General features: G+C 36.2%; 1 protein-coding gene and 1 long non-coding RNA gene across 5 annotated transcripts in view; one reads left to right on the top strand and one right to left on the bottom strand.

Annotated features, from left to right (window-relative positions):
- LOC112147763 (spindlin-W) overlaps positions 1-5935 on the bottom strand; it is a 7715-nt gene extending 1780 nt beyond the window's left edge. Inside the window, exons 1-5 of one of the 4 annotated variants that reach the window (XM_024274352.2) lie at positions 4177-4308; positions 3509-3550; positions 2252-2265; positions 2006-2187; positions 478-711 (exon numbers count right to left, since the gene is read on the bottom strand). In XM_024274352.2, coding sequence (XP_024130120.1) covers positions 478-711; positions 2006-2099 — 328 coding nt within the window. In that variant the 5' untranslated portion in view covers positions 2100-2187; positions 2252-2265; positions 3509-3550; positions 4177-4308. The other 3 variants (XM_024274350.2, XM_024274348.2, XM_024274349.2) reach the window with 3 other exon arrangements.
- A 7323-nt stretch (positions 5936-13258) lies between these two features.
- LOC112147807 overlaps positions 13259-13550 on the top strand; it is a 6728-nt gene continuing 6436 nt past the window's right edge. The window contains exon 1 of the long non-coding RNA XR_002919538.2: positions 13259-13329. This is a non-coding gene — a long non-coding RNA (uncharacterized LOC112147807). The remainder of the gene's footprint in view (positions 13330-13550) is intronic.

The raw sequence follows: 13550 nt of genomic DNA, 5'->3' as shown, positions 1-13550 counted from the left end.
AAAATAACTTTCTGCCCTTAAAAATCAATGTATTTGTGGTGTGCCATCTTTGGGTAGACACTAGAATTTGCAGGAAAATGAAATATTGCTATCAGTATAATTTATTCCAGTTTGGTGGACCAGCAGATTGGGTTAGAAAGCATGCAGGACACTGCACCACGAGGACCAGAGTTGTGAAACACTAGAAGACAGAGTTGTTATGGCAAGATGCTGTTTTTGTTTATTTATTATAAATCGTTTTACGCCATATTTGTTTGGTTAAAAGGAGATTTTCTGTTAAAAACTGTCGAATCTTCAACAGAAAAACAAATTATTTCTTATCTGTTAAAATAAAAACATTCTAAAAACGTAGATGTAAATGATAAATAATCTTATTGACAGAATAGAGCTGTTGGTTTAGGCTAATTCAGGACGTTTTCTTTTGGAACGAAGTAAAAAAATACCTCAACTGCAGAATTAGAACCCTCGTGAACGTACCCGACTCTGGCAGGACGCGCAGATCCCCGTCCTTGTAGTCGTCCCACAGCTGGTACATGTACAGCACCGGGTCCTTTTCGTAGGTGATGTAATACCAGTGGGTCATGATGGGGGCGCGGGACAGCACCATGCCTCGCCACTCGTTTTTCTCCCCATCCTCCTTCTCAAACAGATGCTCCACTGCTCTGCCCACCAGCTCCTCGGCCCCCGGAGGAACCTTGATCTTGTTGTTTACTGTAGAGAAAATAAACTTTGCTCAAACAGAGGATAGAATATTTTCTGCAAAAATTAATTAAACCTTCATCAATTATATTTCAACTGATTTTAAGCTTAAACCAGATAAATGAAAATGTTTTTTTTGGCTCATTTAAAAAAAAAAACTGTTCTTCAGATGGAACATGCAGCATCGTTCTCAGTACTCTGCAGGACTCCTGCAACCCCAAAGGTGTGAATTAGCTTTGCTTTTGTAGTCTGGAAGAGCCGCTCTTCATCCTTGTTACTTTATTCAAAAAGGATCTGAAACACCAATTCATTTGACAACCACATGGTTTCTACTCTGTTTTAGAAGCATCCCTTTTGAAATCAGTGGTCCTTTTGTGGAAAATCATCATTAGCACCTCTTTGTGGCTAATTAAAATAACAACAGACATTTGTGAATGGATTAAAACAGTCTTCTGAGTGTTTCAATTAAAACATTTGGTTGGATCAGGGCAGCTTTTCACAAACTTTTTGGATTTAGTGGGGGTGTAGGTAAAAATTATTTTGGCGATATATCGCGATGTTTCATTTGGCGATACTTTCATCGGTTTAAAATGTTGACGCTTTTTGATGAATTATTTAAGAGCAAATGTAGTTCAGCGATTTAATTTTGTTTTCAACCCAAACCCCTCTACCACTAGTTGGCAGCACAGCACACTGAGCACCTCTTTGAGCAGCTCTACACTGCGATCGAAACAAGAACCAGCTTGTGGTAAATGTTCAGTCGGCCTCGTGGTTTTGTTGTTATGAGACATGTACTACTTAGGTTTTACTTGGGATGGCACAGAATTAAAACTACCACGTTGCTGCCAGGATCATATAAAAACGCCAGTTGCTGTGCTTTGTAGCAGCTCAGATAAAAAAAAAGTAATTGTTCTGGTACAGTCTTTGGGTATACATACACACCTAATTTTCTAGTATTTTAGGCATAAAAATTCCCCCATATAGTAAAACAATTGTTTCATAAAGAGCTTTTATTATCTTAGATTACATATTAACCCAAATATAACCCTTAAAAGTTCTACTTTTACTTTCAATTTGCAGCAGGTCTCAAATGCAAAAACGTATTGTTTCAAAGAATGCATTAAAAATAATCAAACATTTTATGTAAATTCTAAATAATTCAACTGTTTTGACATTTTAAGCAATCATTTCTCAATTGAGAAAGACAAAAAATTAGCTTTTCTCTTTTTTTTGTCTTTATTAGTCATGTATAGTTAAGTTTAAGAAGTCTTCACACCCAAGGGATCTAGAAAGACGTCCCACTCACCAACTTTCTCCGACAGAACCTGCAGATTGGACACCCGGTTATCTTTGAAGAGCTCGATGCCGTAGACGCAGTCAAAGCCGTCATATTTGATCATGTAGAGAGAGGTGTTCACACTCAGGCGCTCCAGAACGGTTCCCTTCCATTTGGTCACGTTCCCCTTCTCCCTCCAGGTGTGCTGAATCCTGCGGCCGAGAAGGTTATCGGGGTCTGGGCTGAGGGTCGACGCTGAGCTTTCACTCAACTCACCACTGCTACGCTTCCTAGAGTTAACATGTGAAACAAAGGAAAATGATTGGCGAGTTTCAAGAACTTTCTGACATACTTTTAATAAAAGGTCAACACGCTTTCTGTGTTTTATTCACAAATAATCAATACGTCAGATGGTTTGCTGTCACTGCAAAACAAAAGTATGGAAAATGTTTCTAATAATCTAATTACACAATTGTATAAAATGAACAATACAATACTAGTTTGAACTGTTGCCTAAAAATGGTTAAAAATTCAAATCTGCAGCTCCAGGAACCACATTGTTAGACTTTCTTTTAAACATGAAATGTTTTTTTTAGGTTTATTTATTAAAATTTTTAAAAATTATAATTCTTATTTTTAAATACTGAATGACTCACATTTTTGTTGTAAATGATTTATTGGTAAAATTGTTGTTTTTCATAAATGAATGATAATACCGACCAAAGACCATTTTTTTCCATTTTGTTGTACAAATGTCAAATAAATCTAGCCTAATAAAAGGATGAAGAAATTCAAAACTAATCAGAAAATTTAAAGGTAGAGTGTAGATTTGAATCTTATTGAATATGAAATGTTATCATATTGCTAAATTTTTAAAGTTTACAATAGGTAAATGAAAGCATTTAAAGTCCAACTCCAATAATATCTCTATATATTGTATAATTGTTCCCATAGCTCTTTTAATTCTTATTATGTAGTTTTAAGCTAAAAAAAAAAAAAACTGCAGCAGCAGACCTTCATTAGAAATTTGCCTTTTGGAAATTATCCCCAGTAATTCTCCATCAGCACTTTATTTACACGTTCTTCCACTAGCTTATAGCACCTCACATGCCCGAGCTAACATTGACATGGCAAAAAAAAAAAGGCAAATGACGAGGAAAATTAAGACGATAAATGATCAATAGTAAAGTATTTGCCCTGTTTATGTGGCTCAACTATTTATTTCCTACACATCATCATTGCTTTATGAGGTAATAATTTAACTTTATCAATAAAGAAATTTGATGATTTACCAATTACTGCTGATACAAGCTTAAACTCAACATTTTGGCCTTCAAACAGACCTCAATGGGTTTGTTGTTTGTGTTAACTCTGGGGCTATTTCTGCCCTTTAGAAAGAGAACAATCATGGTGAGTGTCACAATAAGTTATTTGGTGCAAAATGAGACGTTGGAAACTCATTAAGATCATGCAGAGCAGCACACATCATTCCAGGTAAAAACACACATGGATTTGATCAGTTGTTCAGCCTACCTGCCCCTTTTCTTTGACATGTTTCCATAAATTCACCAAAACCTGTGAGAAAGGAGACAAATCAGTTAGTCTTTTATAGTCCAAATAGCTTAAACTCAGCGTCACACACTAGGCCACGTTCAGAGTTAAAAAAAATAATAATTGGAACAAACATGTTCCTCAAATCAACCACAGACGTGCAAACTAACCAAAAACCTTCATCACCGGATGTAAACAAACGCTAATCACGAGCAACAATGCTAACAAACTTAGCTCTATGCTAGAACGTCTACAGTTTATCATCTACACAGCTGGATCTAATAAAAGCTTACCTGCACCGAAATAACTGGAGAAACATCAGTCTTTTGAAGGTCGTCAATTCCATAAAGATAAGATATTTTAAAAATTGCAGGTTAAAGTGAAGATGTGATTCTATTAGCTGTTCGACTTCGCTGAGCGAGACTGTAGTGTGTATTTTTCCCCACATAAAAAAATGCCTCCTGCATTTCTGCACATAAGCTAGCCGAACAAAAGGAAATGCTTCGCCATCTAAGCGCCGATTTTTGCACCCGTACTAAAGCTGCCAAAAATAATAACAAAACAGGAGTAGTCGATACTAATGAACTGGTGGTTGTTTCTGTGGTTGTCGAGATTAATAGTCAAAAGCCTGAAGCGCCTGGTTTGCTTACCTGATCAATTAGTTCACATTCGTCTGCCTTTGAAAAGCAGATTCCTCCACCTAAGGTAGGCTACACGGAAGCGAGCCAGATAAGGAACTACAACTACCAAGATCCTTCAACTGCTCGCAAAGCCCTCTGGGTAATGAGATTGTGACGGTGATATAACCGCATTTATAAAATAAAATAAAATAAAATAAAATAATAAATAAATAAATAAAATTATAAGACATTTTTCTCTTACTCTCCTTTGTTTTATTATTATTATTATTATTATTATTATTATTATTATTATTTTAATTCTTGTCCTTTCTTTCCTTTTAAAGTATATGTCCAAAATTAAATTCTGTATCACTATTAATAATGTTCCATTTGTTTCCCTTTGTTTTATAAAGGGAATAGATATTTTGTTCTGAAACTGCAGTTTTCTCCCTTAACCCTTGTGTGATCTCAATGATATATACTGATATATATCAATGTTTATTCTCATTGACATGAATGCTGCCAATGAGATCATGTCCTTCACATTCTGTTGGAACTTCATTTAATTAAAAATCAAAATTCTATTTTGCATTTTGAAACAACCTGTTACTTAATAATTTGACTAATTTGATTTAATTTTTTATCATTTTTTTACACAATACAAACTAGTTAAGAGTATATAGGTGTAAATATGTGTAAATTAAAGAGTGTATGATCTTTGAACTTTTCCCAGTGTCCAAGTGTTTTTATCATTTACGGGCCAAAAATGACCCATAACACAACATTTTCTCCCTCAAGTGATGTACAGATGTGAACAAAAAAACAAATAAAAACAAAGCATCACTTTTTCTATTGATCGGGAAAAGGCATAACATTTCAATGTAAAAAAAAATTGGGTTATGTTTTTTTTCTTTAACTAAGCATGATAATGAGTCACTTTTACTCGCAAGAAAACACAAGGGTTAAATAAATTCCACATTTGTTTGACTTGCTGTATCCAAGCTTGCAATGGTATTCACTGCAGACAATTTATAAAATGTAGATTTATTATCAATATTTACTTTCCTTTTAGACAAAAAAAATCCACAAAAGCTACAGCAGTAGTTTTTTTCTCACTCTTGTGAATGCATCCAAATTTCTTTTAAAAAATATTTTTTAGGTTATTGAAATGCTCAATCAAACCACAAGGTGTCAGACTCAATACAAGGTTCACTCCTCAGGCTCTGCTAACAGACTGTGACAATGGACTGAGCAGTGAATGAGGAGCTGCAGCCAGTGTCTGCCTCACAAGCTTTTTTAGGATGAAGGCTTTTAGTGTTTCTTTGTGTCAAACCACCTGTGTGCACGTAAGCCCTCGGCGAGTGGATAGAAGTACCGCCTTTGATTTTTGTTTCTATTTCATTTAGCTTAAAATACATTATCAAAACAATTATATTAAGTGGAAGTATTTTAAAACTGAAATATTATGTTACATCAGTTACATGATAGGATTATTTTGTATATTTGCCCTTCTCAATCTTTTGAATTTCAAAAACTTTTAACTCCTTTCAGATATTTTAATTATTAACCACATTCACTCCGTTTTCTAACAGCAGCTGAGGTGGTCTGAGTGGCCACATTAGACGCTTATATTTGTACGGTAATTTAGTCCCCTAGAATAAAATTGATGGTTTTGTTCTCCAAGAACCAAACATTTTAGACATACACAAATCAGAGTTATTGTAACACTTACAGAGTTTGATAGAAAGCCAGTGTTGTATTGACACAAAAGGAGTCTGGTGTCCAAGGTTGCCTCCTTGTCCTTGCTGTTGTCACAGCAACAGAAAAGGCTTGGCAATTTCAGAAACAGACACATTTGTTTGTCCTTTTTTTGGACCTTAATAGCAATCAGGTAAATGAATGGAGGTCGCTGAGTTTCCGTGGCAAAATGAGCATTGAAGTGACATTGCAAATCAGCACATTTCAAAAGCGCACAGCCGTGGCTCACCTAAGCCATTTGAATTTTGTTGAATCACACAGAATGTTTTGCATCTGCAAAGCCCTCAAATGCAAATCCCTGTGTTTACTTGTTTGCCTGACTTGTACCTTCTGCTGCTTGCGAGTTTCTCTGTAGCGCTGCCATCAGAGGAGGGGAGCCCACAGCAGGCTTTTCTCTTGGGACACCATGAGAACACTGCTTCCAAAAATAGAGGAACCCTCCTCTATCTCTGTCTCCTTGCCTCAGATTTGTACGATATCTATTTGTGCTATTTACTCAGGACATAAAGGTCATCTAGAACATTAGTGAAGTATTCCTGAAAGATTAGAAAGCATATCTGCAATGTCAACTGTTTCAGTGCGCAATGAAGTGTGTCCATCAGCAGCATATGTGCATCAGTCTCCCCGTCTGTTTGAGAGCTGAGTAATAAAAAGAAATATGGCGCATCAAGATCACGCCAAACTTAGTTGACATTTCCTTCAAGATGTGGGTAAGCTGAAGAGTTAGATTGGCTGTTTGAATCTGAGAATGAAACGGCAAATATAAATGAGTGGGGAGGTTAAGATGGACATAATCTGTTTGAGTTGGTTCAAATATTGAGTTTTTTGACTCTTCAAAATAAAAGAAACCAGAGCCAAACATGCTTTTTTTAATTAACCTACTTCACAGCTCCAGACAGTTTCACATTTTTATTTTTATCTAAGTATATTTAGTGATTACACACAAATAAATCAACTTTATTTAATCAAATTTAGCCGTTAATTATAAATACTGTGACTGATTTCCTATTTTTTTCATCCTGGAACGAGTGTGGAGATGCATCTGTTCCTGCTGTTATCTTCTAAAAGGTAGAAGACAACATAGATTGGTTATTGTCCATCCTTTTTTTTTAAATAAAGCTACACATTTATTAAAAAAAACAGTATAGCATATAATCAAAGCACATTTGACACATAATAAGATGATATAAGGGTTTTGAGTTTTGGGTCTTCCTAAATGGTCTACTTGAGTGTGGAGAGGAGAAAAAAGGAGAAAGAAAAACACAAAATAAAAACTACAAAATTACAGAACAAGACAGCTGCAAGACAGCAGAAATAATGTGTCTAGTCAGCATTTTTTACTAAGCTTAAACTACAATCCCTGAACCCCATCCCGTCACATTTGGTATCACCAACCCCAAAAGTCCACTGTGGATACCAAAATGAAATAATTCAGTATTATGTAATGGTTGGAGGTTATTAAGGTTTAGAAATATCCTCCACATAAATGCATGTACGTGTTTCTACAACAGAAGTGATCATAAGGGTGATTCCTACAGTAATAAAGAGCAACAGAAATGCCAGACCATCTTTTCCAAAGCTAAAGCTAACATCTGTTATGAAACACATGGCCATACCACTGAAGGATTCCACGTAATTACATCCATTTGCTGTGATAATAAGAGAATCCCTTCTTTAATTGGGTCTTAAGATTGTGTAGCTCTTTCTGTCACAGTCAAATGACCCCAAGAAGGGGGTGGAGTTCATTTATGCAGAACTCTAATTAACACAACAGCAGTGAGTGGAGGGGTATATGAGCGTGTGCATTTGTGTGAGGGAAACAACGCTTGACCCCAATCAGGAAAAAACGACCTGTAATGGTCAAGATGTGTAGATGTTAAGTTTTGAACCTTCTACAATACAAAGCTGTTATCTAATTAATGTTTTTTTTTTGGCTTTGCTTAGCTTCCATTTGTTTTAGTCAATCCATATCAATCAAACAATTTTAGGGAGAATCTGTATTTAATAAAAAAAAATTTAACAGCGACCAGTCTTTATGTAATGTTGTTATGATGAATTCTAGCTGTTATAATGAATTCTGGTTGAAAATATTAAATTTTGGGGAATAAATACACTTGTATTGTTGTTTTCAAAGCTATTTTAGCATTTTTCTACCATTATGAGCATCGTGTTTATAGATTTATAGTGATTGATGAGCTGAGGCTGCTGGAAAGATGCTACTCCCTGCACCGTCCTTGTAGTAAAATTTTTATACTCAAGTTACTGCACAAAAATAAACCAATTTATCCTTATTTGTGCCAGGTGTTCAACTATTGATCAGAAATGCTTCAATCAAAATTTTTAATTGATTTTTCTACCCAAATTCTAACTCCTCACTTCTGCACCTTCGTTTGATCAAATAATATTTTGGAGAGTAACTGTTTTGTGCTTCTCCCTGTGGTGTCTCCAGCAGGCGTTGGGACTCCCGTAGACTCTGTCTGTCTGCCCACACTCTCCCTCCCTTGTTCTTCAATCCTTTAATCTCTTCATAAACTCTCTCTGACTTCATAGCCCTGAGTCATGCTGTATCACATCTGAATCCTCTCCCAAGCGTGTGCTCTTCCCATCGCCGCCACAAAAAACTTAGAGGGTGCAACTCTTTTATTCAGTTTCCACACATTTGTTGAAGCCATAAAAGAGAAACTGATGACCTGCCATTGGTATGAGAGTTAATAAATATAATCTACATTGTTTCTATAACCACTTAGTCACATGTTCTTGTCATCTTTTTTGAGTTTGGTGCACTTGAAGTATAAACATACACAATTACTGGGAAATTGATTGGGATTAAATTTCGATATTAATTAAATATATTATAGCTTCTCATCTTGTTTTTGTGCCTTTTTTCTTTTTCTTTTCAAAACAGCAGTAGGCATTCAGCATATTAGTGCATAACAACTGGTTTTCCTGATACATAATTTGATCAAAATAATCTTGGTTGAAAAATTATATTTTTGACATGAAAAGTGAAGTTTCAATTAGCCCAATTTTAAGGCTCAGATATTAAAATGAAAGACTTCCTCTGGTATCGTTTCCAAATTCATAAATCCTGTGCTTGTAAGACTTTTTACTTTATTACTTGAGTATATATTTAGCAGGGATGTCAAAATCCAGGCCTGGAGGGCTTGTGTCCTGCTTCAACCTGCCATAGAAGCTCCTTATTGGCCAAACACACCTGATCCAGGTAATCAGCAGCAGATAAGGAAAGGCTTCTGGAAAATTAGCAAGAGGCCGGCCCTCGAGGGCCTGGATTTGAGCACCCCTGATGTAGGTGTAATGCAGGAAGTTTACAAGCTGAACACTTCTTCAGACTAAATTGGAACATTTTCAGTTCACAATAAATAGTATATAAAAAGTAAACATCAAGTATACAGGCTCACTTGTACTTTAGACTAAGCACACTTAAAGTTCACTTAAATAGATTACTTTTCACTAAGGGTTGGTACATTTCTCATCCCAACTTAGAAAAAGCAAGCTGTTTTTTAATATTATTTAATCGTTTTCAGATTCTTGAAAAATGCATGGCTAATTTTCCAATTTTGTTTATATTTACACGAGGTAAATAACCATGTGGGCAATAGGGGTTTATGGACCACGCTGGTAAATACAAGTGATACTTCTGACCAATCACGTTAATGCATTCTCCCCACTGAACTCTGTAGCAGACAGGATTATGAAGCTGTGCCAACAACTGATTTGGACTCAGTCATTTCTGCAACAGAGACTGTGACTTTCCTGTAAATGGATCTCGTGGTTAAATTTGTCTGATGATACTCTCACAGCATGACAAACTGGAAGACATTTCAATTGGTGTAAATGTCAAAATGCCCCACTCAAAAAAAGTGTGAAATATAATTTAAAACCTTCTTCCTGCTTCAGTTCTGATTAAAAATTCTGATAAAATTTTCTGTGTGTGGAGCTTGAGTGAGAAGAAGAGACACGAGGAAGAAAGCAGGTCGGTAGCTTTTCCCATCCAGTGACTCAGCAGTTTAGACGTTTTTGTAAATAATCCCCTGCTCTAATTTTTCTTCCTCTTTTTATCCCGTTTTGCGCTCCATTGACCCCTCCTTCCTCCTTGCTTCCAATCACCATTTGCGTCTCATTACTTAATTGTTTTTGTAAGCAAAAATAACCTTTCATCGCGATAATGACTTTTAATTAGAGCAGAGAGGGAAGGCAAATTTGAAAATCGTCATTACTCATCCGTTGTTCTGTAATCACTGCTCTTTATAGAAAGATATTGTAGTGTGTAACATAATCTGGTGGAAAATTTAAAGGCACCGTTTGAAAATTTTCCCTCTGTGGTGATATTTTTTTCGGCTGTAAAGCCATCAGTGACAACCTTCATCTGTTTAGTGCAGAGAGACGTCAGAGGCACTTCACTGAAAGCATGAGAGATGCAGGGACAGAAATAGATCATACTGGGATATCTGAGGAGGGGAGGAGAGGGGAGAGGCCCTGGGTATTCTGCCACTCTAGATAACACAGGCTCTCCAGTCTGCTGGGGTGGAGGGCGAACACCAGCAGAGACAATGGGGAGGTTGAGCTGTGTGCGTCTGAGCCACGGGGAGGTTGCAGGAGTGGTGGTCTGGTGGAAGAGGGAAATTGAGCTTGCGAGTCAGCCTTATTTGATTGGAAACCGAGTCTGCCCAGATCGTGGAGACACTGGAGAGCATCTGTAATGTGAGAGGAAGCACGTGACAGGGGTGCAAAACGTTAAGACAATAAGAGTTTCTTTTATCTCAAACGCATCAATTATAACATTTTTATAGGGAGAGGTTATGAAAATATTCATGCCCAACAGTTGAACCCTTTAAATCAATTAGAGAATTGACAGAAAAAAATCATTTTAAAAGTCCCAGAAATAAGATGTTTTTAAACCCTTTAAGGAAATCCATGAAATAAATTCTATATCAGTTTTTTTGAGGCACAGATTATATCAGTATGGTGAGTTTTTGCTCACAAACGTATTGGTTAAGTTGCAAAAAGTAAGCCACTTACTCATTCCCTGTCTCAAATTTGATCCTAACATTTTTAACATGATGTAACACTTCTATAAAGAATTATAATTAATGAATTTTGCATTGTTTCAATACAGCAGTCATTCAAAAAAAAAAAAAAAACAGGTATTTGACGAGACACATAGAAAAAGTTAATTCAGGCGCCATTTTTCCACGGTACAGACTTCTCCATATTGGAACCAGACGACGTTATTAAGCAGTGACAGATCCGAGTTGGTCATCATTTCTACAGCAACCTCTCTTGCTAATCAGGAGTAAGTTTGTTGGAAAGCCACACTTCTTCCAATGAAAGCATGAAGAATCTGTCAAAAAACCCTTTTCATGGTGACGTCAGACAAAACAGCTACTGGGCCAGAAACGGGAATCTTTACTTCCAGTGGTTGCATTAAAAACAGCAAAGCTGACAGCTGAACACTGTTTGACACAATTTAACGTAAATAATTGAAGGCAACCGTACCAATTTCAAAAGAAAAATGTACAATAATTATCTTTAAAAGGTCCCGCCAACCTGTATTTTCATTTCCTCTCTCAGAATGTTCTTAAATCAAAATACAAATGTTTGATATCCTCCAATATTAGACGTTTTATTGAAAACATTGCCAAACTTTTCTCACCAAAAGTTATTGAGATTCCATAGAAGCAGCCATTTTGAAATGAGCAGGAAAAGCCCTTCTACTGCCCCTAGTGGAATGATGATGAACTCCAGGGCAGAAAACATGGCCAAGTTATAAACAATGGGATTTTAGAAAAGTTTTGATCATGTTAATGAGATAAGAGGTGTCAGAAATACTTGTTTCAAATATGACACTAAAGAGTCACGTCCTGATTGGGATCAAACTTACTGATCAATGGAGGCTATTCTGGGAGCAACAGCCACTTATTAACTGCATTAAGGTCAAATAAGCTGCATTTGTTAAAGCCTTTGACAGCTTTCCACATTTTTATTCATCATGCAGACATGATATATACAAATAAAAATGCAAGGCTGACCACTGCTGCAGAAACTGTGATGAGCAACAAAGCAGTCAAACTAATGCTGGAGAATTTTAATCTCTTTCATTTGCACTAAACTGTCTGGGGAAAATGCGGCTGTTTGCACAACAACAGCTTGTATAAGCTTCAGCACGACCCTGAACAGGATCAGGCTTGAAAAGAAAGAAAAACTATGCAGATCTGCTGCAAAAACGAGCTTTGACAATCAGAAATCCTCAAACCATTCGAAGGTCAGTTAAAAATATCAATAAAGCGCTGCAGTTTATGCTGGGAATCAATAAAATTAATTTAGAAAGAAAAGGTGGATCATGTTTGTGTCAGACTCATAGACTCGTGTCAAACAAGTTGGAACACTCCAGGACTAAAGTCACTGTGCCTCCTGAGGCCCTTCATTATGCGCCTCTGCTTTTGTGTTGTTGGCTTTGTAAACATCTCTCCTGCAGGAGTTCATTCTTGGCAGAATGTTATACTCTCCCTGAGATCTCCTCTGGAAAGATTGCCATGAGTCGGAAAGCAAAACCCGCAATTGCAGCAAAAAATGAAGTGACAAATATATTCCTTACAACCCTTTTTATTTTTACTAAATTTTTGTCACCTTTTGTATTTGCAAATGGAACCACATGGAAATTATGGCTTTGTGCTACAGATTTCCCTCTAAGCATTTTTTAAATATTTTTTCAATCCACAAATATCATAGTTTTGCAAAATTATAAATGTATTTAAAATGTTTGCATAAACCACAGATATTCACTTCAAGAGGCTTGTTTCAATTAAAGAGATGAGAGTGAAACTGTGTCTTGCAGAAGTCACCTTCCATACAAATGTATGCAAACAAAGTCCAGTGACTGACAGTTTGCCCTTCTCCTCAAAGATTGGTTTACGCACGTTGACTTTCATAAGACCTTTAAAAAATGTTGAAATAAAAAAAATGAAAATGTGATCCTTTGATGACATTTTTTTTGAGTAAACTTGTTTTAATAGCCAAGTCAAAGCTCTAACCTGAGAGAGTTTGACGAGGTTCTTCTTAGCAGTAAAATTTACACTCAAAAATAAGACGACCAAGCCAGCAGAAAAAAGAATAAACAATCATCACAACTAAGACCACTCTCTCTAAAGCAGGAAAAGTTCCCGTTAGGCTTAGCCCTGCCCACAGGACAATTAGCCACCTATTTTTAAAAAATAAAAATTTCTGCCTTGTAACCTGAAAAAATATTAAACATAACCAAAAATATCACAGATACTTTAAAACAAGATTGTAGACAGGAAGGAAAAAAAAAGAAACAATTCTGATGTGAAAAGTCACTTCCTGTTTCCTGTCGTTGATGTATGTTTATATGTACAGTGCTCTGATTTGGGGAGAGAAACTTAGATGGTGAGTAAGATTCTATTTAAAATGAAGCGTGCGCCCTTAAAATTGAACAAAATTGGGTTATTATGTTGTGGTAGGCCTGTTTGCCTGGGTATTTGCATGTGTCCGGTGCAAACAATCGAAGCTGGAAGCTGGAATTCAGGCATCATCCTGCAACCTGTGATGTTATGTCATCAAACGGAGACTTTTTCCTTTATGTTTTATAAAGAAAAATAATTTTAGGT

Source organism: Oryzias melastigma, linkage group LG17 (assembly GCF_002922805.2).
Source record: "Oryzias melastigma strain HK-1 linkage group LG17, ASM292280v2, whole genome shotgun sequence".
NCBI lineage: Eukaryota > Metazoa > Chordata > Actinopteri > Beloniformes > Adrianichthyidae > Oryzias > Oryzias melastigma.
Note: the sequence above shows the minus strand (reverse complement) of the source record. Positions and strands in the feature narration are given on the sequence as shown.